This window comes from Akebia trifoliata, chromosome 12, assembly GCF_017979445.1.
Source record: "Akebia trifoliata isolate Shusen 1 chromosome 12, ASM1797944v1, whole genome shotgun sequence".
Classification (NCBI taxonomy): domain Eukaryota; kingdom Viridiplantae; phylum Streptophyta; class Magnoliopsida; order Ranunculales; family Lardizabalaceae; genus Akebia; species Akebia trifoliata.
Genome location: NC_141386.1, coordinates 35,168,888 through 35,192,531, shown reverse-complemented (window position 1 = coordinate 35,192,531; position 23,644 = coordinate 35,168,888). Strand labels below are relative to the sequence as shown.

Below are 23,644 nucleotides of genomic sequence, written 5' to 3'. Positions count from 1 at the left end.
GTTCAACGAGCTTTGAACCTAGTTCATGGCATCAACAGTCTGCATACCTTGCCAACTTAGTTAAGTTTACACCTTTAGCCTTAAGTTTGAATGATTCCCTATGTGGGCACAGAACCACGCATCTTTTTCCTGTGTATCCCGATGAAAACCATCTATGATTTTGTGACGTTGCCACGTCAGCCGCGTACCAAGACAGCGTGCATGCATAACGACTCATAAAAGAAAGAAACAAAAATTGGATAACAATCATACACTGAAGCTGGAAATCTAAAATATAATACACAGTGGCTAATTTTGAGAGAGAAGCACCATCAAACTAACCTTGGCATTGTATGAAAACTCATTTTTTTACATCACTAATGCAACTCCCAACCCAACCCACATAACCCAGATAGAAACATTCTAAGCTATACAAAGAGAACTTATGATACCACTTAAAGCAAGAAGGAAACATTCTAAGGTATAGAAAGAGAACTTCTGATACCACTTAACGCAAGAAATTACCTTCAAATAGATCCTTATTTGCAATGCTGAATGCAAACAAAGAGAAGAAAGAACTGTCTGACATACAGTTTGAAGTCCCAACTCAAAGAGGACAAGCGCTGATACCATGTAATTGATGTCTTTGGGATGGGGTTCAACCACGTGTATTAACAGCTTCCCATAACAAATTCTCCGGGATTGGGTTTGTGAGGTCCCTAGCTTGCAAGGCCGCAGTCCTAAGAGTCCCAACGGTCATAGCATTAGCCTCCCAAAAAGACACACTTAATGTAAGGCAAGTTGTGCTTCTTGCATAGTTCCTTCACAAAGGGTGAGATCTTCCTGAGATGGCATCGAGGCAACCTAGGGAACAAATGGTGCTCAATCTGAAATTGCAACCCACCATGTAACCAATCCATCCAAGATGGGCAAGTGATGTCTAGTGTGCCATTAGTCTGTTTTTCAAACCAATCGTTCCCACTAGGTGGGCCAACATAGACACTCGACGCAAAATGATTTAAACAGAATTGAACATGTTGAATCCCAGTAACAACAAAACTAGCGAGCACAAACATCACCCTCTCTCCCCAATTGGGAAGAGATGAAACAATTAGAAAAAACCAAATCCAGAAAATAAGGAGACTGACTATCTCCTGACCTCTATTAGGGACCCTACGCTTCGAGAACAACAACAAGAAGGACTGCGCATAAAGATTAATCCGAGCAAAGCACATAACAGGTAGAAAGTCCAATGCTGGTAACTCACTAAAAATCTAGTAAAAGAATCAAAATTCATTTTTCTCTCGTAAAAGTAAGACGTCAGCGAGTCGAAGAAGCTTGAAGATACCACAAAGAAGGGCATGTGTTGAAGATCGGGATCAAATTCAAGACTATTACAAGCAATGTGATGGGCATTATGATTCCACTTCCACCAAGCAATGCTGATCCCTGTAAGGCAATTCCCACTAAGAATTTGAACAAATCGATTAAACCCACGACTCGACATGATCTGATAATGTCCAGAATCATGTCCTAGCCATCCACTCTGAATCCAAATAAACCCCATTAATCCACCACAACAGAGATGAACAAAGACACTATTAGACCACAAAACCCCACAAACACTAAGAAAGAACATAATTGCAATTAAACAGAGAGAAAAGAAAACCCCATGTCCTTTCTTGTCAAATAAACCCAGTTTGGTGAACTCTGAAACTAATCTTCTGTAATCCTTGGAAACCTCGGAAATTTGGTAATCTGAAAGATATCCAATAAAGAACTGATCGAGATGTTTCCAAACAGAACTTGGATGATGAGCAACAAAAGCATTTGTGACATCTTGACCTGAGAGATTCAAGAGAGGAAGAGCACCACCTGGATGATGTTTAACCCAATCAGTCACATTATAGACTTTGCCCTGAATTGAAATCCAGAAATTTCCAGGTTTGTTGTGGTTCTTGAGGCCTTGTGTTGAAATGAAGATGATCTTTTGGTCTGCCATGCAAGCAAAAATCAAAAGATTCTACAGAAGTATAGGAGAAATACTCAAATGGAGAGAAAGAGAGAGAGCTGGATGTCTCTTTCTTTCGTTTCCTTTCTTGATGTTTTTGTAATGGACGGTTTGCAGTTTTTGAGGGATTTACAAACCCTCCCCCCTCGCTGGAATTTATTGTATATTTGAGATAATGCCCCTGTATTTTCAAATGATGTCATAACCCATTGATCTTGGTCTTCTATAGGAGACTGACAAAAATGACCAGAAATACCCTCATTTTCAATAGAATTTTTTTTCCCTTCCCCCCAAAATCCATAGTTCGTGTTTGAGGTGACTCCTTCAATATGCCAACATTGTTATGGAGATCCATCATTGTTTATCTTTCTTTTTTTAATCTTCTTACGATCTTATTCAAGATGTTGAGTTGCATTCAGGGTTAAGGAGGACATGAGTGATCTTTCTTATGTTAGGATGTTATTTTTCTCTCGTTATCGTTGGTCAATAATTTGCCTGATTCTCTGATTACCTTTCAAAAGAAATATCTTTTGGGTATACATCCTTTAACATTAATCGAAAAAAAAATTATCTTAAATGATTTTGCCAAATAATCTAAAAGTTAAAGACAAACGACTTTTGAAAATAATATTAAGGGTTATTAGACAAACTTATGTTTATCTCAAGAGTGGAAAGTTTGGAGATGGATTTTTTAAGGGGAAAAACATAGTTTTGGAATAAGAGGTCGATGTTTAGGGTATTTTAGTTAGTTTATGTTACTCCATTCTCCCTCACAACCTCACTTAAGGGCTAAGGCCTCTGTGAAGGATGTAACTTGAGTTTTTAGTGTGAAGATGAGGGGTTTCTCAAATATGTACCAAAGTAGAGAGGTGTATAAAAATTATCCCAAAAGAGTAGGATCGTAAACAGCAAGGCAGTTTAAGGAAGCGCCAAAGAAGGATTTTTAATTTACTTTCTCAAAAAATTCTTATTGAAATAAGGGAAGCATGGGACCCGATTTTCTGGTTGTTATTGGCCTTATGGCTGGACCACAAACACCACACCACTAATGCCTCGTAGTATTTTGTGTAGGGCCCAAAGACATTAAAAATAAAATAAAATAAATACTCGTTTACCTTTATGTGGCGTGTTCAGCAGAAGTCAGTTAGCACGACTAAAATGAGTCTGACTAGCCTTACTAACTTAGTAAGGCCTTTCTTCCTTACTAAGCTAAGTAACGAAAGCTCTTTTTAAACTAAAAAAACAAATAAAAAGACAAAAATGGAACCAGTTGTGCAGGTAATCTATGTTTTCTCTCACATGTTATTATCATTGCGTTGAACACACAAGGTCCAACGGAGGGCTAAGATGAGATATCCCTCTATGTTATCAAACCTTGACGACATAACCTTCTTACGAAGGTCCTCTATAAGAGACTAACAAAAAGATCGAAACATTCTCATCCAAGTCCTATTGCTAAAAAAATCATTGATTTTATCAAAACAAAAAACCTTCAACCGATTTTTAAAGACGAGATTGTCACTTGTTCTTCAAAGAAATTTGATCGATTACTTGATTCTCTCTACTATTTCTCTCCTAAATTAACTAGAATAAAATAAATAAATCTAGATGGCTTTGGAAAAAAAAATGATTTCTAAAGAAACAATATTTGTAGCTACCAAATAAAGTCTAAGTAAGTGGAAGATGATCGATATCCTTGAGAAAAAAACAAGGGTTTTTTCTATGGGGTTGAATATGATGGTGTTTTGATCAATTAAAATGAGATTTTTCTTTTCTTCTATGGGAGTCGTACTGGAGTGACCTTAGACCTCATATCACATGTCTTGATTTGAAAGTGTATAGGAACTGTGGAGGGATAAAATCGTCTCCCATCCAAATTATTTATTCACACCATCAACACATATCCCAAAACGGACTCGTGACATCATTTAAAAAATACTCCATCTTATTAAAAAAGAATCTCAATTTAAAATGAATCTTTTATTTTTTTATGTAATTACTAATTTAGATAAAGGGTAATTGAGTCAATTATAAGTTAATTAGGATTAGAACTCTTTTTAGAATTTTTATATTTAAAGGCCTTGAGATCATTGTAAAAAAGGAAGGAAAAAATCGAGAGGAATTTATGTAACCGCGAAATCTATAGTGAAACGGCTCCCCAAGCTTGTGAACGTAGGCACGTTGCCGAACCATGTAAAAAACCCTTATCTTCTCTATTTTTCTATGTTATTTTTATTATTTTATAAATTTAATGATGAAATCATGATCGAGGTCGATTTATCACAAAATCGACTTTCATAAGAACCATATATATTTTTCACTCGTATCTCAAGGAAAGTGTCTATGGTTCCTATACACTTTAATCTCAAGGTTTGCGATGTGAGGTCCAATCTTGAGGTTACTTCAACATTATTCTTTCTACGGGGTTGAAGACAGATTTACAGTGGGGGCACTAGCCCCCATGAGAATTTTCAAAATCTATGGAGTAATGGGCAATTATGACAGATATTATCGATGGATAACAAAATCTACCCCTATTCCCCCTACAAAATCTTTTCCCACTCTTAATCGCTCCCACAAATTTTCTTCTACTCTTGGTTGCCCCTACATGGGCAAAATCCTGGCTTTGCCCCTATTGAAGATGATGGTGTTTTGGTCATTGCATGCATGTAAGATTTTTTTTAACATGTCCCTTAAAACCTCCTCCAAAAATTATTTTAATATCTAAAATGCCCTTAAAAAAAATTATACGAAAACATCCTCAAATACTTGTTTTCAAGGTGTTTTAAATGCATTTAAACATGTGCCGTTAGGACACAAGTTAACAAAGTCCAATAATGTAGGCACCAACTGGACAGTATCCCTCCAGATTCGGATTGTCTTAACAACGTTCGACGGATTCAAAGCACCGTTACATATAAAAACGAAGTTTTTTCAGCTCTCTCATTTTGCAGACCGAGGGATCGAGACTAAAGAGGACGAAGGCTCCTTAGATGCGTAGCTATGGTAAGTCTTCGATTTTCTCCATTAAATCTCACGAGATTTCTGGCCTAAATAGACTGAAATGGATCCGAAAATCCTTGCTTGTATTTAATTTTAATTTGTAACCCGAACTTCCACAATTTAGAATATTTTGTAGCTGTTTGATTCAACCACATTTAGGGTTTTGATCCCTTCGAGTTCATATTGATCAATCAAAATGTAAATAGATGAGATGGAGATGCACACTTTTCATGATTTTGAAGTTTGAATCATTTGTTGTGGTAATGTGGATCTCTTCTTTGGACTATTGTTTTTTACTAGGTCTTTGTTTTTTTCCTTCCGTTTGTTAATCTTGAGGTTGAGAGGGATCTCACCTTCATCATCATCACATCAAGCCTTATCTCAAAGATTTGGATCGGTTGAATGAATCCTGTTCCTCCATTTAAATCGGCCGAGAGTCACATTTCTACTATCCGCCTTCACCATCTCAATCTACGTTCTTTTGGGCCTTCTTTTTCTCTCTTAGAACCTTCAACTTGTATATTTTGTTGTTCAATAATACAAAAATATAAAAATTTGTGCTAATTGAATCAAACAAGCAAGCTCTCAATTGTGGGTAATACCCAGAGCGAATTTCCTAAACTGAAATGTTGTAGATATGCTCTGACATGTTTCAAATTCCACTGCACCTTCCCGCTTGACCTGATCCGACTCAACTCGTCTTGGCATGCACATGCGACCACGTGTGTGTGTTATTGAGTCAACTTGTCGGTAAAGATTCTGAATATAGTTTTGAATGAAAATTTTTCTTTTGCTTGTTCTTTTGTGATGTGTATATGTACAGATTTACAACATTTACAAGATCAATGTAAATCAAAACATAATATATCCTAACTAAAAATAGTTACAGATAAAGAAGGAAACAAATATGTAAATTAAGCATATCTAGCTGGTATCCAATGGGTTGACTTATTCAGCCTATGTTGATGACTTGGATGGTTTAGGTTCTACACGCCCCTGCAAGATGGTGCTCCCATTGGAGACACCAATCTTGTGACGAAGAAGAAATAATCATTGGCGAGAGAGAGGTTTGGTGAGTGCATCGGCTAGTTGATCAACAGTAGCTACATGAGAAACACGAAGTGCGCCTTGAGAGACTTTGTCACAGACAAAATGAAAATCGATGGCAATGTGTTTCATACGAGAATGAAAGGCATGATTTGCACACACATAATTAGCTCCAACATTGTCACAGTAGATCACTGGAGTTTGAGAAGGATTGACACCAAGCTCATGAAGTAAGGATTGAATCCAAGAGAGTTCAACGGCGGTAAAGGCAATTGCACGATACTCAGCTTCAGTTGAGAAGCGAGCAACTGAATGTTTAGTGTGTGCTTGATTGCATGGAAAATCAAAATCCATGGAAAAATGACTAGAATGAAAAACTTGAATCCATTGTTTGATGTTATTTTAGAAAAATAAGAGGGAAAAAGAAGAAAAGAAGAAGAAGAGGAGGAAGAGGAAGAGGAGGAAAAAGAAGATGAGGAGGAAGAAGGGAGGGAAGGGGGGGGGACATGGTGGTGGTGGCAGAGGTGAGGGAGGAAAAAGAAGATGAGGAAAAAGAGGGGAGGACATGGTGGCGGCGGAGGTGAGGGAAGAAGAAGAAGAAGAAGAAGGAGAGAGAGAGAGAGAGAGAGGAGAAAGAATGTGTCCGGAGATGGCGACGGCGGCGATAGTAAGGTTGAGGTTGAGTGTGATGGTGGTGGTGGTCGGGGAAGAAGAAGAGATGAGTTAGGATTTTAATTTGTTAATGGAAAATAGAGGTGGATTTTAATATGGGTGGGAAAGTGAAATCCAGTTTTTGTTCGACTTTTGAATGTGGGTGGAAAATGATTTTCCATGGAAAAATGCAATCAAACACATGAAAAATGTCATTTTCCACCTTATTTTCCATGTGCAATCAAACATACCCTTAGTTATCTATGTTACATGCATCTTTCAGTATAAACCCTATGTAGTCTGTACTTTTTGTTGGATTTTACTATTTTCTAACAAAAAAAGTTTCTATTGGTTTTCTTTCAAGCAGGTTGAGTGGAAGAACCAATATAAGCAGATTATTTTGGCATATCAGAGTTTCGGCATAGTGTTTGGTGATTTAAGCACATCTCCACTTTATGTTTATAAAAGTACATTTTCTGGGAGGTTGCGGCATTATCAAACTGAAGATGCAGTGTTTGGGGTGTTTTCCTTGATCTTTTGGACTTTCACTCTGGTCCCATTATTTAAGTATGTCTTCATTGTTCTGAGCGCTGATGACAATGGTGAAGGTGAGAACTCTCTCTCTCTCTCTCTATATATATATATATATGTGCATTTTTCTTTTATTGGGTTTTGCTGATATTTTTGGGTCGCATACAGGTGGTACATTTGCCTTGTACTCACTCCTTTGTAGACATGCAAAGCTAAGTTTGCTTCCCAATCAACAAGCAGCTGATGAAGAGCTCTCTACATATTATAACCAGGGTCACTTAAATAGGAACATAGCTGCTTCTCCGTTGAAAATATTTCTAGAGAAGCATAAAAGACTGAGAACTGGTTTACTTCTTATAGTTTTATTTGGTGCTTGCATGGTGATAGGTGATGGTGTTCTCACTCCTGCCATTTCTGGTAAGAATGCTGTATTTTTCCCTTCTATCTCATACATTTTCTTCTTTAAGAACTAACAATGTGGTTCCTTATACCATTCATTATTTCTATATAACATATGAAAAAACAAAGAGAGAATGTTCATCTGTTAGTTCTACTAAACCTACATATTTGGTCTTTTGTAGTTTTGTCTTCCATTTCAGGACTGCAAGTTCATGTGGAGAAATTACATGATGGTAAGCATTACTTTCAGTGAATTATTCTGTTTGCCAATAACTGGAAAGAGGTTCAGACTATCTTAGAAATTTAAAATCTATAAAGAATGAACTATATGCATCTGAGCATGTCCACCTCTTGAGTAGAACTAAGGTTTGCTCAGTTAGCTCCATTTTAATGCGGAAATGGATCCAGTATTCCTTACTTTACTTTTTTGATAGGTCAATTTTTTTTTAAATTGAATAATTATCATAGCTAACAATGAACTATACAGTAGAAGCAACTACAGAAAAAGGAGAGAAAATTTAATAAATTGGAAAAGTTATGACATGTATTGTAATGCATTTTACTTATGGCATTCACTTAGTAAGTTATAAATCCACGTAAATAAATTAATGAAAGGTCATGGTGTCAACACTCACAGACTTTAACCAACTTCGCAAGCTGGCACCTTCCTATCAGTTTGTTTCTGTATTATGTGTTTACTTTTCAATCATTACTGTTTTTTGCATGCGGGAAATTACTTAATATTTCTATGAATACACAGGTGTGGTGGTTCTTATCGCCTGTGTTGTTTTGGTTGGCCTCTTCGCTTTGCAGCACTTTGGTACCAATAGGGTGGCCTTCTTGTTTGCACCCATTGTAATCCTTTGGCTACTGTCTATCGCTGCTATTGGCATCTACAATGTCATTGTGTGGAACCCAAGAGTATACTCTGCCCTTTCTCCATATTATATTTATAAGTTCTTTAGAGAGACGGGAAAAGATGGTTGGTATTCTCTTGGTGGAATAGTTCTGTGTATCACAGGTGACTTCAGAATTTCGAGAGCTGTTATGGTGTTTTTTTTTTCCAGATTTGTGATGAGGGAATTGTTGGCTTTTTTTTTTCCTTTTCTTTCCACAGGCACCGAAGCTATGTTTGCAGACCTTGGCCACTTCAACGATGTATCTATAAGGGTATGTGAAGCTAAAGTTTACCACATAGAAGTCATTGGCCCTGAATTGAATCTAGAGTGACATGATAGATCGCTTATAGCCCTAACAGAACAACCTGGAATGTCCATTTCTTAAAAAATTATGAACCAACAGGTGGTAGGGTTTTTTGTTTCAGACTCAGCCGATTTTCCTTGATGGTGATCTCCAAAACTCAGTTTTCAACTCATCTTTGTGCCCCCCTGCAGAACCATGTACGGAATCCTTCATATATGCCAATGGGCAAGGAGGGAAAAAAGGGGGGGTGCTTGTTCAATTTATCTAGTTATCATGGCTATCCTAGGAAATGTTCTGTTGAAAATTGACTTTCTGGGATGTTCCTATCCTTTGGAGCTCTGTGGATAACTATTGGCCGACAGATCCCTGGGTTGTGCCCTTTGATTGGTGGGTCCTGATCCTTCTGCTTGCATGCATGATGTGTGTAGCATAAGTGAGGATGGAAGCTTTTTTCCGACCCTATCATCTTGACTTGGGAGGCAAGGGAGAGTGGGGCTCAATTTAGCTATTTATCATAGCTATCTTAGGACATGTTCTCAGTCGAAAATTGACTTACCAGGATGAGGTACCTTTATACACTTTTGAATGCCTGGGAATTTGTTTGCAGATAGGATGTTTAGGATCATCTGCTGTGGGATGAGGTACCTTTAGAACTCTTTTTGATCCCCGGGAAATTGTTTGCATATAGGATGTTTAGGATCATAGGTGTGGAAAACTATCAGCCGAAAGGTCCCTAGGTTGTACCCATTGATTGGTGGGTACTGATGCTGCTGCATGCATGCATGATATCTGTGGCATAAGTGAGGATGAAAGCTTTTTCCAACCTTATCATCTTGACTTGAGAATCCCTGTTTTCAAAACTTTTAAAATGATTCCTTTTGAGATAGTTTTATGCTTTGATTCTTTTTGGCTCCCTACAACTGAACTTTTTTGCTTTTAAAGCAGTGGTTGTCATGTTAGTTTAATTGCTTGTATCATCAGTTTAAGTTGTTTATTATGTTCTGCTTGTCATGCAGATTGGGTTTTCTTGCATTATTTACCCTTGTCTAGTGCTTCAATACATGGGTCAGGCTGCATTTCTTACAAAGAATTTCTCCGCCATACCTATAAGCTTCTATGCATCAATTCCAAGTAAGCTTCCCTAAAAACTTGACGAGGAACATTTTATCTGATCTGCTTTGCTTAATCTACTTGTAACTTTTGTGTAGAGCCTGTGTTTTGGCCGGTTTTTGTTGTAGCAACCCTTGCTGCAATTGTTGCTAGTCAAGCTGTCATCTCTGCAACATTCTCAATTGTCAAACAGTGCCATGCTTTAGGTTGTTTCCCGCGTGTCAAGGTTGTCCACAAGTCAAGGTCGATATATGGTCAGGTCTACATTCCAGAGATTAACTGGATCCTTATGATTCTTTGTCTGGCAGTTACAATTGGTTTTCGAGACACAACCCTTATAGGAAATGCTTACGGTAATTATCATTTTGTTAAAACCCGCTTACTATTTTTTTTTGAAACAATCCATTTAACTTATGATATTTAGGGTTGAAATATCTCTCATTGAAGGACATTAGATCAATTTAACTCCATCCAACTGCCCTAACAGGTTGAAGATAGATCCCTTAGTATTTATCGTTTTTTAAACTATATACAGTTGAAATGTTATAAACAAAGGGAATGCATCAGGCTAGGATCTCTTTGTTGAAAACTTAGAACTGTTTTTCTCAATTTCAGGCATCGCATGCATGACCACAATGTTCGTGACTACATGGTTGATGTCCCTGGTTATCATCTTTGTTTGGCAGAAGAATATCTTATTTGCGTTGTTATTCCTGCTATTCTTTGGATCGATTGAAGCTCTCTATCTTTCATCCGTATATATCAAAGTCCCTCGAGGGGGTTGGGTTCCAGTTGTGCTCTCAATCGTTTTTATGGTCGTAATGTATGTGTGGCACTATGGCACCCGAAGAAAGTACCACTTCGACCTACAAAACAAGGTTTCGATGAAATGGATCCTCACGTTAGGCCCCAGCCTTGGAATTGTCAGAGTCCCAGGTATTGGCCTCATCTACTCCGAGTTAGTCACTGGAGTCCCAGCTATTTTCTCTCACTTTGTTACCAATCTCCCGGCCTTCCACCAAGTGCTCGTCTTTGTCTGTGTGAAGTCTGTTCCAGTACCCTATGTAGCTCCAGATGAACGCTACCTCATTGGTCGGATCGGCCCAAAACCTTATCGGATGTACAGATGCATTATTAGATATGGCTACAAAGATGTCTCGAAGACAGATGAAAACTTTGAAAACAACCTCGTGATGAGCATAGCTGAGTTCATACAATTGGAAGCTGAGGAGTCTGGCACGTTTGAAAGGTCTATTGACGGCCGAATGGCAGTCATTCGGAATTCTGATAGGGCTCAAACATGGTTGGTGATGTCAGAATCCTCCAATACCCTTGAAGGCAACAACGAAACCTTTACTGTGCAGAGCAGCAAATCGGACACACTGCAGAACTTGCAATCCTTATATGAGCAGGAATCACCTATGACGAGGCAGAGAAGGCGTATTCGGTATGAGATACCAAATGCGGAATATCTGGACCTTCAGGTCAAGGAGGAGCTCCAAGACCTTGTGGAAGCTAAACAAGCGGGGATCGCGTACGTGATGGGCCACTCTTATATAAAGGCAAGGAGAAATTCATCATTTTTAAAGAAGTTTGTGATCGACGTTGCCTACTCTTTCCTCAGGAAGAATTGTCGTGGCCCTGCAGTGGCCTTGAATATTCCTCACATTAGTCTTATTGAGGTAGGAATGATCTACTACGTGTAGAGGTGCAAGGATTTTGCTGTGATTTTGTTTTCTAGCAACAAAGCTTGGCTGGTACATGTTGGCTGTAAATGATTTCGGAGAAATGAGTTTTCTGATAGGCAGCAGATTTATCTGCAAATCTATGCTGGCAATGTGGATGATGAGAGGGGAGGCGAGCTTAGCAATTAAATACTCAATTAACTTGACTTAATTGTATGTTATTTATTGATTATTGTTTTTTGTTTTTTTGTTTCTTAATTGAAGGAAAAGAGCAAGGTCTTGATTCTTTTAGGGCTTATTTGAGATTTAAATGAACTGCGAGTGAACCAGTCCTGACCAAAGCAGAACTATTGGATTGTTTTTGAATAATATTGTGGTAATGATTGCAAAATTGGGTATATATTTGTTTTGGTAAATATTAATCAAGCATGATTGATTCAGTATTTTGTAAAACACCCTACTTAGTATAAGAGCCATTTTGTCTTTTTTTTTTTCAATTGATTTAAGAGTCGTGATAATTTGACACTCCCCTCTGACATATGCTCCCATCACAGAACCGTAGATCATTTGCCTTGGGATACACAGAACCATAAAGATTTTTCTTTTTTATCCCGAGGCAAATGATCTACGATTCTGTGATAGGGTCAGAGGGGGGTGTCAGAAAACCATCATTCTTGATTTAAATTCTTTTTTCAGGGTGTACATGTCAATTTAGTTTCCATTGGACCAATTCTCTCACTTACGGTTACTTAGTCTAGAACTAAAACTAGAAAAAGGCATAAATTAAAAATATTGTGTGCAGCATATTTTGATTTCAGTAGGCTCAATATGACCCAAGAACGAAGTTTTGGACAGCTTAAATTAAGAATTGGTTGGTGAAAGATGATAAATAATTCCCAAACAGGATTCTTGCAGATTTGATAAAAATTAGTACTTAATAATGTTAATGGATGGCAATCTTCTCTTCAAAGCTTTTTTCATAAATATTTTCATATAAATTGGTGATTAGCGGATACTTAATGGAAATCAAGATTTTTGTTAAGTTATGTTTGGGTAACATTTCTGAAGTCTGGAAACTAGAAATCAGACTTCAGAAATTTCATCTAGCGTCCCCCCATCGTTGATTCAAAACTTCTGAATTTCAATTCTGAAGTTTAAAATCTGAAACGAAAATACAACTTTCGAAGTTTGAAGTTTAAAGGTGGACCACCTCCATTTTCATGCAGGCCCAAGGCCCATTTGTTTTTGTACCATAATAGAAGAATGAACACTATTTTGTATAGTCATGTTGGAGTGACCTCAAGATTGGACCTTATATTGCACATCTTGTCGTTAAAGTGAATAAGAAATATAAATACTTTTTACTTGTATCTCGAGGAAAAACATCTATGTTTCCCATACAACTTCATGTTAGTATGAGCGATGTGAGGTCCAATCTTGATGTCACTTCAGCATCCCTTCCTCATCTAAATTAAAAAAAAAATGTTATGAGATTTAAAAAAAAAGTCGTGTTGTAGTAACATTGAAATTGACATCGTTTGGGGCATTGGTGTGCACAGAACCACAAAATGCTTCTCAGTCGTATCTTGATGAAAGCATCTATGATTCTTATAGATACATCCACGTCAGCAATGTTCAAAACGATGTCAATTCCAATGTTACTACAGCATTTTCCTTTAAAAAATCAGCAGCCATCTTGGGCCAGGTATCAAACGAGTCACTGTGATAGGCGAGTCACAAGGGATATCTCGTTCGAGAAAATAGAGATGACTCGTCCGAGATTCGGAACAACTCGGACGAGTTTTAAAACCATGATCTACATTACTACATATGCTCGTCAATGTGAGTATATGACGGCCTCGACGCGGCCCGCATTGGGTTTCAATGTGCACCTACCCTACCTTTGTATCTCTAAATCCAGCTTTTGGCGAAGACGAAACAGAGAATTAGGGTTTTAATTTCAATCTGATGCAGAGAACTAGGGTTTCATCTTTCTGATGCAGAAAATTAGGGCTTTTATTTGGCGGATTCTCATAAATCCGGAATCGACCTCATGTCGAGCTCTTGTTGTCACTGTTTCTTCCAGCGTCCCACTCCTCTGTGTCCCCTAATTTCTAGGGTTAGGGTTTTAAAGCTAACCAGAAGCTTATGGCCGCTTAATCGGAGCTTATGCAGCGTTGAATCTCATTCCAGATCTTCAAAGAAGGTCAGACCAAATGAACTGCAATTTATGTTTCCATAATTAATTAAGATTCACGATGATTTCCTTGAAGAAATAGAATTTCGATAAAGTGAAGTAGGATCAGTGCTTGCAGTAAACGATTAGGTTGTTTGTTTAACTGGTAATTTCGGACGAAAGTTTTGATTGTGTAGCAGTGATGTTGCTTACTTCAAATCTTTTTGTGATTTTATGGAAGTTGACGTATTAATTTTTCGATTTATCTTTTAGAAATGGAAAGTTTCGTGTTTTAGGCATGAAGAGTCTTCTTCAGGCATCCCTGAGTCCGAGTTAGTAGAAGATAAGCTGCCCAAGGAATCTGTTGAACCTGAATTGGATCAATCCAGCGTTGTAAAAAAGGATATAATTTCAAGTCTTAAAGAGGTAAACTACTATTTAGATTCCATCTTATTTCTTGTTTTAAGTAAATATATTAGTTTTGGATTGTAGTGTCCGTATGTGTGGTTTAGGCCCTCGTTAATTTAAACAATTCATTCATTGTCATTGGTTCTTCTAGAATACCATGTGATTGATGCATGCCGATCAAAGTAAAAGGAAAATTTAATCAGATGGTAGTAAGACAAACTATATTTTATAGAGTGAATGCATTTTGGAAAATGTTGTAGTGTCTTATAAAAAAATAAATAAACGTAGGAGTGCTTAACAAAATAAAAAATGTAGGAGTACTCCAATAGGCCATAAACTAAGATAAAGTTGGCTGAGATGGTTTGGGTAGTTCAATGATTACAATCCCAATTAGAAAAAGGAAAAATATTCAAGTTGAAGTTCCTATAAGTGGGGGAGTAAGACCAAAAAGAACTTGGATGAAAATAGTGAAAGCATTCATGATTCATGAACTCACTCTCAATAATTGAAGACTTGGCTTTGGATTTGGTGAAATGGAGGAACATGATTTGTTTAGCTGATCCCAAATCTTTGGGATCAAGAATTGTTGTTGTTGTTGTTTATTCATGAGAGGATTAGTATTACTGAATAAGGGATCAACATAACTATTTAGTCCACGACCCATCAAAGAGGTTGCCAATTCACTAAACTATCTAGATTGACGAGTTAATAACTAGACCATGACCAGGATTTACGAGTTTCTTGTTTAGGATTTTGATGAGATAACTGACCTTAGTGTTGCTAACATCTCCATTTTTTTTTTTTTTTGAAAAGTAACATCTCCATTTTTTTTTATTTTTCAACCTTTTAAGTTTTAATTAACGTAGATGTTAGTTTAGAGGTTTATAGTTTTACATTTTTCCTAAAAGAAGGATATAATAAGATATTTCTTCTTCTCACATATAAATCAATTTTGGACTAATCCGATTCATTTATAGGTCATTTGAGCTTTTTGGTGTTATGATACTTGTTGCTTGTGGAAAAATTCAAGAAATGGGGCATAAGGTCTAGACATTTTATTTTTAAAAATTGATAAAGATAGATAGGAGTAGCTTGATGAAATAGTTGGCGTATGCAACTCTTAACGGTTTCATAAGCAAATTTTATAAGTAGGTAATACATAATGAATGAGGGTGATAGAATCATCCCACCACTGGAAGGAACGCTCCTTCCCAGGAAAAAAAACCCTTCTGAAATTGAAAAGGCACAATGCAACAAAAGATGATTGACCAACCCTTCCCTCATACACATGGAACACTTTTATGGAATTCGCTATTGGTAAGGCGATTAACCGTATGAAGGAAGCCTGTTTTTTTCTCTAATAAAATTTTACTTGTCAGAAAAAAAAAACCATATGAATACTGTCATATATCGCAGTACAAACAAAGAAGGAAGCCCGTGGAGGAATCGAAGGGTTCCAAATGGGTATGGACAGGATATGCTGGAAAAAGAAAAGAAAACAAAGAACAAGTTAGATAGAATAAGATGTGATTATAATGAGTTTACGTAAAATGTTCCATTTGGTCTCCATTTCCAAACTCTTTTAATGATCCTCAGAAGGATGCAATTTTGTGTTCTAATCTTGGCCAATGATGTTGCAACGTCTGTTTCCCATCATTCAAATTTTACCTAATGCATAGATACCGTGGGATATCATCTTTGACTTCCCGAATGAAGGTGCTAATTGTCATTTCTTTAACTGGTAAAGCATATGCTGAAAGGAAGTTTAAACAGAAGAAACATCTCTATACCATGGTTTTTCTCAAAATCTAATGTACCAACCCCACCTTGAATCGAATACCTCTGTTAAATGGGGATGATCATTATCACTACCTTTCCACATACCTATACCATTTCTTTATCTAGGGATTTTAGCCTCCGTTACTGAGTCATACTTCAACTGCACAATCTTCCTCGCACAAACTATTGTATATCAGGTGCAATTTGTGATTGTTATTACTTATCCTCTTATAAGAAGACCCTCATCCTTATCTTTAGATGTTTTTTCTACATTGTCCAGGATAGGAAAAAGTGAAAATAGATTGTTGTTACTTGTTGCTAATAATATCAAATGTATCATTAAATTGCCAAGACTAGTCAAGATGTTCATTGATGTGCTTGATCTTGTTTCAGGCAGCAGATGCAATCTTTAGAATACATGGGAAACCTTGGACAGTGCCATGGACAGCAGAAACCATTCTCCAGGTAAATGTTTTTCACTTTAAAAAAACTAGTGAGCGATTGGAAAATACATGACCATATTTTTTTTTTTTTGATAAATATAATATATTGAAAAGAGCAAAAACTAAATACAAGGAGGCCGAGGAGGCCTCACAAAAACAACAAAGAAAAGGAACAAACAACATTAGTTGTTACAAAGGGAGTTCCATCTAAATACAAAGTCATCCAAATAAATCCCCGTGAAGTCTATGTTTTGCTTAGACCACAGGTATAAATATCCCAAGATCTCCAAGAAACTAGCGTGAGAGCTTCTAGTCTTACTATTGAACACCCAGTTATTTCTCTCGTTCCAAATCCGCCAAGCAATAGCCGATGGTAGCATAGCCCACATGAACCATTTTCTGGAATGAAAAGTATTATTGGCCCATTCTTCTAGCAACGAGGAGAACTTACGAGGAAAGACCCAATTAATACGGAACAATCGAAGGAAAGTAGACTAAATGTTAAAAGAAAAGGAACAATGAATTAAAAGATGATCAACAGATTCCCCTTCCCTCAAACAAAGAGGGTAACAATTAGGGGTGATCCAACCCTTACAATCAAATTATCCATCGTAAGAATCCTATCAAGGGAGCCAACCACACAAAGAAGGAGATTTTAGAGGGGACTGACTTGGACCATATCCATCGTAACAATACATGACCATATTTAAGCTGCCATCAAATAAATAAACTTGTTACCCTGGCTTTTCCTGAAAGTTACATTAGTGAATTTCTCCCTTGCTTTTGGTAGAGATGTATTCACTCCACTTGCCGTCTTGAAATTTCATGGACATTTCTTTTGTGCCATCTAGTTAAATGGTGTACCGCATTGGGAATAAAATGGCTGTTTTTATCTTCTATTTTTGTTGAAGTCCAGTTTTAACTATGGGGAAAGAACTGTCCTTTTCTCATATCGTTGGCTGGAGACCTGAACATCCACTCGGAGTGAGTTAGAGCCGAATCTGAGTCAATTTTGATATTCAATGAACTTATTATGTTTATGCGGTAGCCTGATTCAACTAAGTTCATTGACTAGTTATAGACTCATCTTTGAGTCACTTTTAACTCTCATTTGTCTCGAGTGAACTCCACAAGTTCAACTACTGAAATTAGTTGTTATAGGCAGTCATGTTTCACATTTGAAGGGAGTTTTAAGTAAAAAAACCGACAAACAAAGAAAATCATTTTGATGCTGCAGGTTATGCTCCTCTGGGTTGCTTCATTCTGGTTCGTTGGATCGTGGATAATTCCATTCTTGGCCCATGCAGCAGGGTTCAGCAAGGAATCTTTAACATACAGAGGCCAGGCCCTGTACAGCCTCCTGACAGATGTGGCCGAAGGCCTCACTGGAATCGTAATCCTCCATCGCTGTCTTGCCAGGTTCCGTCCCCTTCCATCCGATTGGTTCAGGTTCAGCCTAAGAGGGAATTGGCAGTTTGATGTTGGCTTGGGGTGCCTAATGTTCCCCTTAGTCAACCGACTGTCTCAGGTCAACCTAAACCTCGTGCCTCATCTTCCTTCTACGGCCGTTGCTGTCTCAAGCGTGGAGCAGTCAATTGTGGCACGAGACCCGGTGGCAATGGCCCTATACGCCATAGTGGTGTCGGTATGTGCCCCCATTTGGGAAGAGATTGTTTTCCGGGGTTTCCTCTTGCCTTCTTTAACAAAGTACATGCCTGTCTGGTGCTCAATACTGGTGAGCTCAGTGGTATTTGCTCTAGCACATTTCAATGCACAAAGGATGCTACCACTCATCTTCCTTGGGGTGGTGATGGGTGCAGTCTTTACTCGATCGAGAAATTTGATGGCATCAATGCTCTTGCATAGCCTTTGGAATGGCTTTGTATTTTTAGATCTAATGAAATAATGTTCTCGTTTTGTACTTTAAAATTTATATATCACGGATCAATTGATCTTTGTTGCTCCTCGTACGTTGTTTCTCGTGTATGATTATAGTGTTCGTTGATTGGCCTACCATTCTTGAATTGCATCAAAGTAAATGTTTTGCAGGTCCATGATATCTCAAACAAGCTAATAATTCTTTAGAGACTTAAATATGAATTGGGGTGGTGTTAGCAAAAGTTGTTGTGACAATAGAAATCTCTCTAAAATAATAATAGAAGATCAAACGAAGGTACTTTAAGAAGCTGTTTATCATCTTTGCACTGTTAAATAACCAATTGTCAAGAAGCATGTCCATCAAAAGTGAATCCGACGGAAAAGGGTGATGAGAATTTTTCTCGAGGAGCGGAATGTGTGATACATGTAAAACCACGTCTTTACTACCTAATCAGTGGTCAAGTTGCTGGCTTAGATTTCTCAAAAACTATGAAACAGCCAAATAATTTATTAGGTTTTGATGATAGTTTGGCCTCATTGCCAAACCTAAACTATATTTGTTGAAGGAGGGGGACCAATGGATTTCAAGTCACTCTCCAATTTGTAACATTTGTCCTTGAAATGTTAGCTAAAGTCTATTTCCTTCCCCGACCACCTTGTCTACTGTTTTTGTTTCTTTCTCACAGAACCATTTGTAATGAAAATGAGATGACCATCCTCTGTCCTAGCTAGATTTTACATAAACAGATTCGAACCCAGCCCACCACTCAAGACTGTTAGTGGTTGTAAAACCTCAAAAATCCCGTACCAAGGAAACTAATGATTTTTTTCCTCTCTTTCACTTCCTCTGATATGACATCCCCCCTTGGCCTTATATTGTGGATACATCTGTTTGAAAATGGGCATAGACATGATTAAACTGTTGATATGGTTTGGTCTCGATATGTTTTTCTATCCTAATTCCTAACGGGTTGGATATGAAATAATTTTGTTGTGAGATGTCTAGTATTCTTATTGGGCTTGGACTTCAAGAGGCAAGGCAGTATCAAAAGGGACCTTTCCCGATGCTGAGTGAGCTAGACCCAAATTTTTGTGTGTATATATTGTATTTTCGAATAGTGTTTTTTAATGTTTTTTTGCTTTGTGAAGTTTCTTGAGGTTGTGGACAGAGAGTCTATAATCTTTATTGTTGAGAGTGCATTTTTCTCACTTTACTTCGTGGTTTGTCAAATCATGTAAATCTTGTGTAGTCGTTTTTTTTTTAATTTTAATTTCTTTTCTATACTCTTATTACACTTCTGCATAACAAAGTTATATCATGGGCAGAGCTCAGATTGACCCAAACCGACCCACTTAACAGTCACAAGGCAAAATTCACTCATGTACTGACCACACAACTCGAAAGGTTAAAGTGGTTTACTTTTTTGGGCTCTCTGACTTCATGAATGTTAATCGACCATTCGACTTTAGGTGGACATAAAACAACAACAATAAAAAAACAAAAAAATCCTTATCACAAAGAACTGGGGTTGGCCAAACGAATCTTGTTTCGTCATTCTATTATGTTCAAAGGCAAATTTTCCATTATTGAGAGTGAGTTCATATCTATTTCGACTGTGTCCTCCATATTCATTTGAGTAGAACGGACTTGGAGACGGTGATAAAATATTCTCAAATTCAAAAAATAGAAAATATTCTCAAATGCAAAAGAAAAAAATCACCAATCTGATCAATTTTTGGTGTATATAAAGTTTAGAGAAGAAATCATTTAATTATGGATCAGTAGGCCCAAAAGTATGTGTCATGTGACCTTTTTCAAGTCTTTGGACCACTGTGGTCCAGTTTATCCAAGATGACATAGTTTTTTTGATATAAGAAATGAGAGTTACTATTGCCACACTAACTTTTACTAAAGCCACACCAGCTGTGTGCAATCATTTGATATTTACATAGGAATTGGTGTGGCATTAGTAAGAGTTGGTGTGACAATAACAGCTCTCTAAGAAACATATGTAACTCTTTTTTTTTTTTTTTCCTTCTAAAAAATAATGATTCCTTAGCAACAAACATTTAAGGATACTCTTTGCTTCTGGTTCATCTTCTCATGGGGTTAGCCCTTACATGATTGATTTAGAGAACTTCTATTGTCACACCAATATTTCCTGACAACCCCCTCTAACACACACCCCTTACGTATCATGTGTTAGAACTATAGATTCTTTTCATTGGGATACACAACTGCACATATTTATGGATAAGTATAATTGTGATCTTTAGGGAAAAATCTATGGTTCTAAAGCATGCCACGTCAGGGGGTGTATGTCAAAGGGTACGTCACGACTCTTTCTTATAATATGTCAGTCTTGATTAAGAATTTAAGATCATTTCTATCACAATAATGAGTTGATTGAGCCAAGTGCGGTCCCGGAACAAATCTTGTATTTGACAGAAATCCCTTTTTCTTCATTCAATTTTGATTCAAAATCATATCTTTCGATATTGCGACTATCTTCATATGGGTCACAGATGATTGGATGATGGTAGGTTTCTGACCATTAGATCAATTTTCTATTGGTATCCAATATTCATATCTTGATTGTATAAGCTACACACTGTAGTAAGGCCAGGTTTGCTATTTTAAGTAACAAATTTCACAATATAATAAAGAAAAATCTTTCAGGCCCATAGCTTAAATTAATTAATTAGTTAATTAAACATGTAATTCTTAGTTTGTTGTGGGTTGACACATTTATGACCATTTTTGAACAAATTAAAAGTACCCAATACCCAAACTAACCTTGCATATAATATTCTGAAATAAAAAACAATTTAAATACAGAATATCTCTTCAGCATGTCAAGGAACAACCCATAAAAATATTCCAAAATTCTTGTTTTAAAAGTCAATTTCTAATAAAATAATTCTAAAACGGCTTTTGCTATAAAATATATGTCAAAAGGGCCTAAAATTCTATAATTTAGACATTTGGATCAAGCCCAAGTGCTGTTTCGGTTAGGACATGAGCATCAAAAAGTTGAGATCATCATTTTGAACCTGTTCTTACCCACCAAAATAATAAATTCAATAAAATTTAAGAAAATGTTTTTAAACTTATATCACAACTGAAATTGAAGGAGAAACATAAGCATCCTAAGTATAATTTACCTAGAGATTTGTAGATTTTCCTAGGGATTCATTTTGTTGGGAATCCTAGGAATATCCTCCCATACCAACCTTTTGTTTGAAGGAGAACTTCAAATGTCATTTGAGACTTAGTAGTAATCAACTTTCATTTTATTAATTTGTTTGATAAATAATTATGTGAAATAAAGGTTATTTAGGTCATTATAAAGCTACACATCTTCCATACCAAGGAGAATTTTGTAATTTCACATCCTTACCTTACCCTTCCCTAGCTCCCCCATTTATATAGTCTACATCTCATCTCCAAACTCAACTATCTTCAAAGAGAGAGAGAGAGAGAAAAGTAGCCATGGAAGCCTCACAACCCCTCTCCATTGAAAGCTTCTCCTACAGATGGTTAATTAACATAAAACCCTCTTTTGAAACCATTGAAGACTCCCTAAGGGCCTCACTTGAGTACTCTGATGAGGCATCCTTTATAGAAATGGACCCAAAGAAAACACCTTCAAAGAGATTCTTAAGACATGCCCAAGACTTCAACTTCCCAATCTCCCAATCACCTCTCACTCTTGTTCATGCTGATGAGATATTCTCCAATGGCCTTCTTTTGCCTTTATTCCTCAACCCATCAAACCTCGAGGCCTTAAATACGTCGAATTCCGTTCCAACACCATCTATCTTCCCAAAATCTTCGAGATTTGTTCTTTCAATTACTCTTACTCATCGACCTTTTCTAAGAAGATGTTGGAGATCAACAAAAAAAATCTTTGGGAAGCATTTGAGTTTTCTTAGGCCCTTGTCTCGAAGGGTTCGCGATTCGAGTATAAATGGTAGAGGTGAAAATATCGATGCAAGGGCACTTATGCTCAAGACATCGCTCGTATCCCAACAGACATCGCCACGAACAAGTACTGATGATTGGGCTGATATCGAGAGCTCAATTCACGAGGCTGTTCTTCACTGCAAAAGATCAATCGGTATGGCACACATAATTTTGTTTCAAATTTTCATAATTTGCGCGTAAAATCTTTTTTGATTTTTGAAATATTTATATTTTTTTTCTTCAGAAAAATGAGCAAACCTGATCCACACAAAAAGCAAGGAAAAGAAGAAGAAATAAGTAAAACTTTTCTAGTTCAAGATATATGAGGAAAGCAAGAGAGAGAGAGGTCTCAAGAAGATCCTCCATATTCATTTTGATTTTTGTATTTTTTTTTTTTTTCATCTTCTCCTTCATGGATCATATATAGATTTTTGTCTTTTAGGTTGAAGAAGTTTCACATGTGAATGGCCTTCTGACGTTTAAAACAGTATATAATTTTTCCTTTCTAACATCTGAGGGAAAAAAATCTCATTTCATGTATCTCTACATGTTAATATAGTTGGGATTTTACTATATATTTCATCATGATAAATGTGGGCCGGGTCATGTACTGTTTTTCCATGCATACCACGTGGCATACATACTATTTTGGCCTACAAACTAATGGGTTTGCTCAGTACTTTAATTTACTTGGTGGACCAATCAAGCACAAATGAGATTGATTGGTGGTCTGGTCAATGGGTGGTATAATGGTAAAGAAATCATCAATTTATCTGATTTTTGGAGTGGTAGGCCAAATTAAACATCCATGGGCATTTCTCCAATTTTAATCATTTTCAAGCCAAAGATAATAAGAATATGAGGTAAATGTGCATGGAAACTAGATTTTGGAGTAGCTAAACATTCCAAAGAATGGTAGAAGTAAATTTTTATACTAATCTTTGGGATGGGGTTTTGTTGTTGTCATCGTCATTGTTTTTGGATGCTTAAAGTTGAGGCATCAATTAAACTCATGTTAAAAAAAGAATATGTTATAAGATTATTATGAAACAGATTATATTTAATGAGTTGAATGTTGAAGAATCAAGAAACATGTGATAGACAAAATATAAGAAGTGAAGATGTTGAGATTGATGAGTACAAACATGGTTTAAAATATCGCATTGATTGAATATTTCAGTTAATGAAAAAATCTATATGGTATTGGCCGATACATTCTTGAAACATTCAATGTTTTGAGGTTAATGTTTCGTATTGGTCTAGGCTGACATTTTAAACCATGAGTACAAGGACTAATAAGACTAAAATTAGTATTCGTGAATAAAACTAGAGAAAGTTGATTGAAATAGTTTGATTATGGTTTGCAAAGAAGAT

The 23,644-nt window shown here is 36.8% G+C and overlaps 4 protein-coding genes across 6 annotated transcripts; 3 read left to right on the top strand and 1 right to left on the bottom strand.

Annotated features, from left to right (window-relative positions):
• Positions 1–265: 265 nt before the first annotated feature.
• Positions 266–2,097, bottom strand: LOC147389884 (acyl-lipid (9-3)-desaturase-like). The gene is given in 3 exon segments (XM_086418711.1): positions 266–769; positions 771–1,222; positions 1,225–2,097. Coding segments are annotated over 3 exon segments (1,341 nt in total). The 5' UTR covers positions 1,982–2,097; the 3' UTR covers positions 266–637.
• A 2,742-nt stretch (positions 2,098–4,839) lies between these two features.
• LOC147389883 (potassium transporter 7-like) lies at positions 4,840–12,046 on the top strand. 3 transcript variants are annotated; one of them, XM_086418448.1, is made up of 9 exons: positions 4,841–4,996; positions 7,056–7,299; positions 7,391–7,639; positions 7,822–7,854; positions 8,382–8,642; positions 8,739–8,791; positions 9,841–9,955; positions 10,033–10,287; positions 10,550–12,040. In XM_086418448.1, the coding sequence occupies exons 1-9, from the start codon at positions 4,994–4,996 to the stop codon at positions 11,638–11,640; spliced, it is 2,304 nt and encodes a 767-aa protein (XP_086274574.1). In that variant the 5' UTR covers positions 4,841–4,993; the 3' UTR covers positions 11,641–12,040. The 3 variants fall into 3 exon arrangements, with proteins under 3 accessions (XP_086274575.1, XP_086274574.1, XP_086274573.1); XM_086418447.1 differs by having other exon boundaries at positions 7,804–7,854; positions 10,550–12,037; XM_086418449.1 differs by lacking the exon at positions 10,033–10,287 and having other exon boundaries at positions 4,840–4,996; positions 7,804–7,854; positions 10,550–12,046.
• Positions 12,047–13,464: 1,418 nt separating this feature from the next.
• LOC147389882 (CAAX amino terminal protease family protein) lies at positions 13,465–18,391 on the top strand. The gene is made up of 4 exons (XM_086418902.1): positions 13,465–13,825; positions 14,069–14,221; positions 16,376–16,447; positions 17,663–18,391. The coding sequence occupies exons 1-4, from the start codon at positions 13,673–13,675 to the stop codon at positions 18,329–18,331; spliced, it is 1,047 nt and encodes a 348-aa protein (XP_086275028.1). The 5' UTR covers positions 13,465–13,672; the 3' UTR covers positions 18,332–18,391.
• Positions 18,392–21,747: 3,356 nt separating this feature from the next.
• On the top strand, positions 21,748–22,845 carry MAKR6 (membrane-associated kinase regulator). The gene is made up of 2 exons (XM_086418451.1): positions 21,748–22,424; positions 22,515–22,845. Exons 1-2 carry the CDS (start codon positions 21,797–21,799, stop codon positions 22,520–22,522), a joined length of 636 nt encoding a protein of 211 aa, XP_086274577.1. The 5' UTR covers positions 21,748–21,796; the 3' UTR covers positions 22,523–22,845.
• Positions 22,846–23,644: the final 799 nt, after the last annotated feature.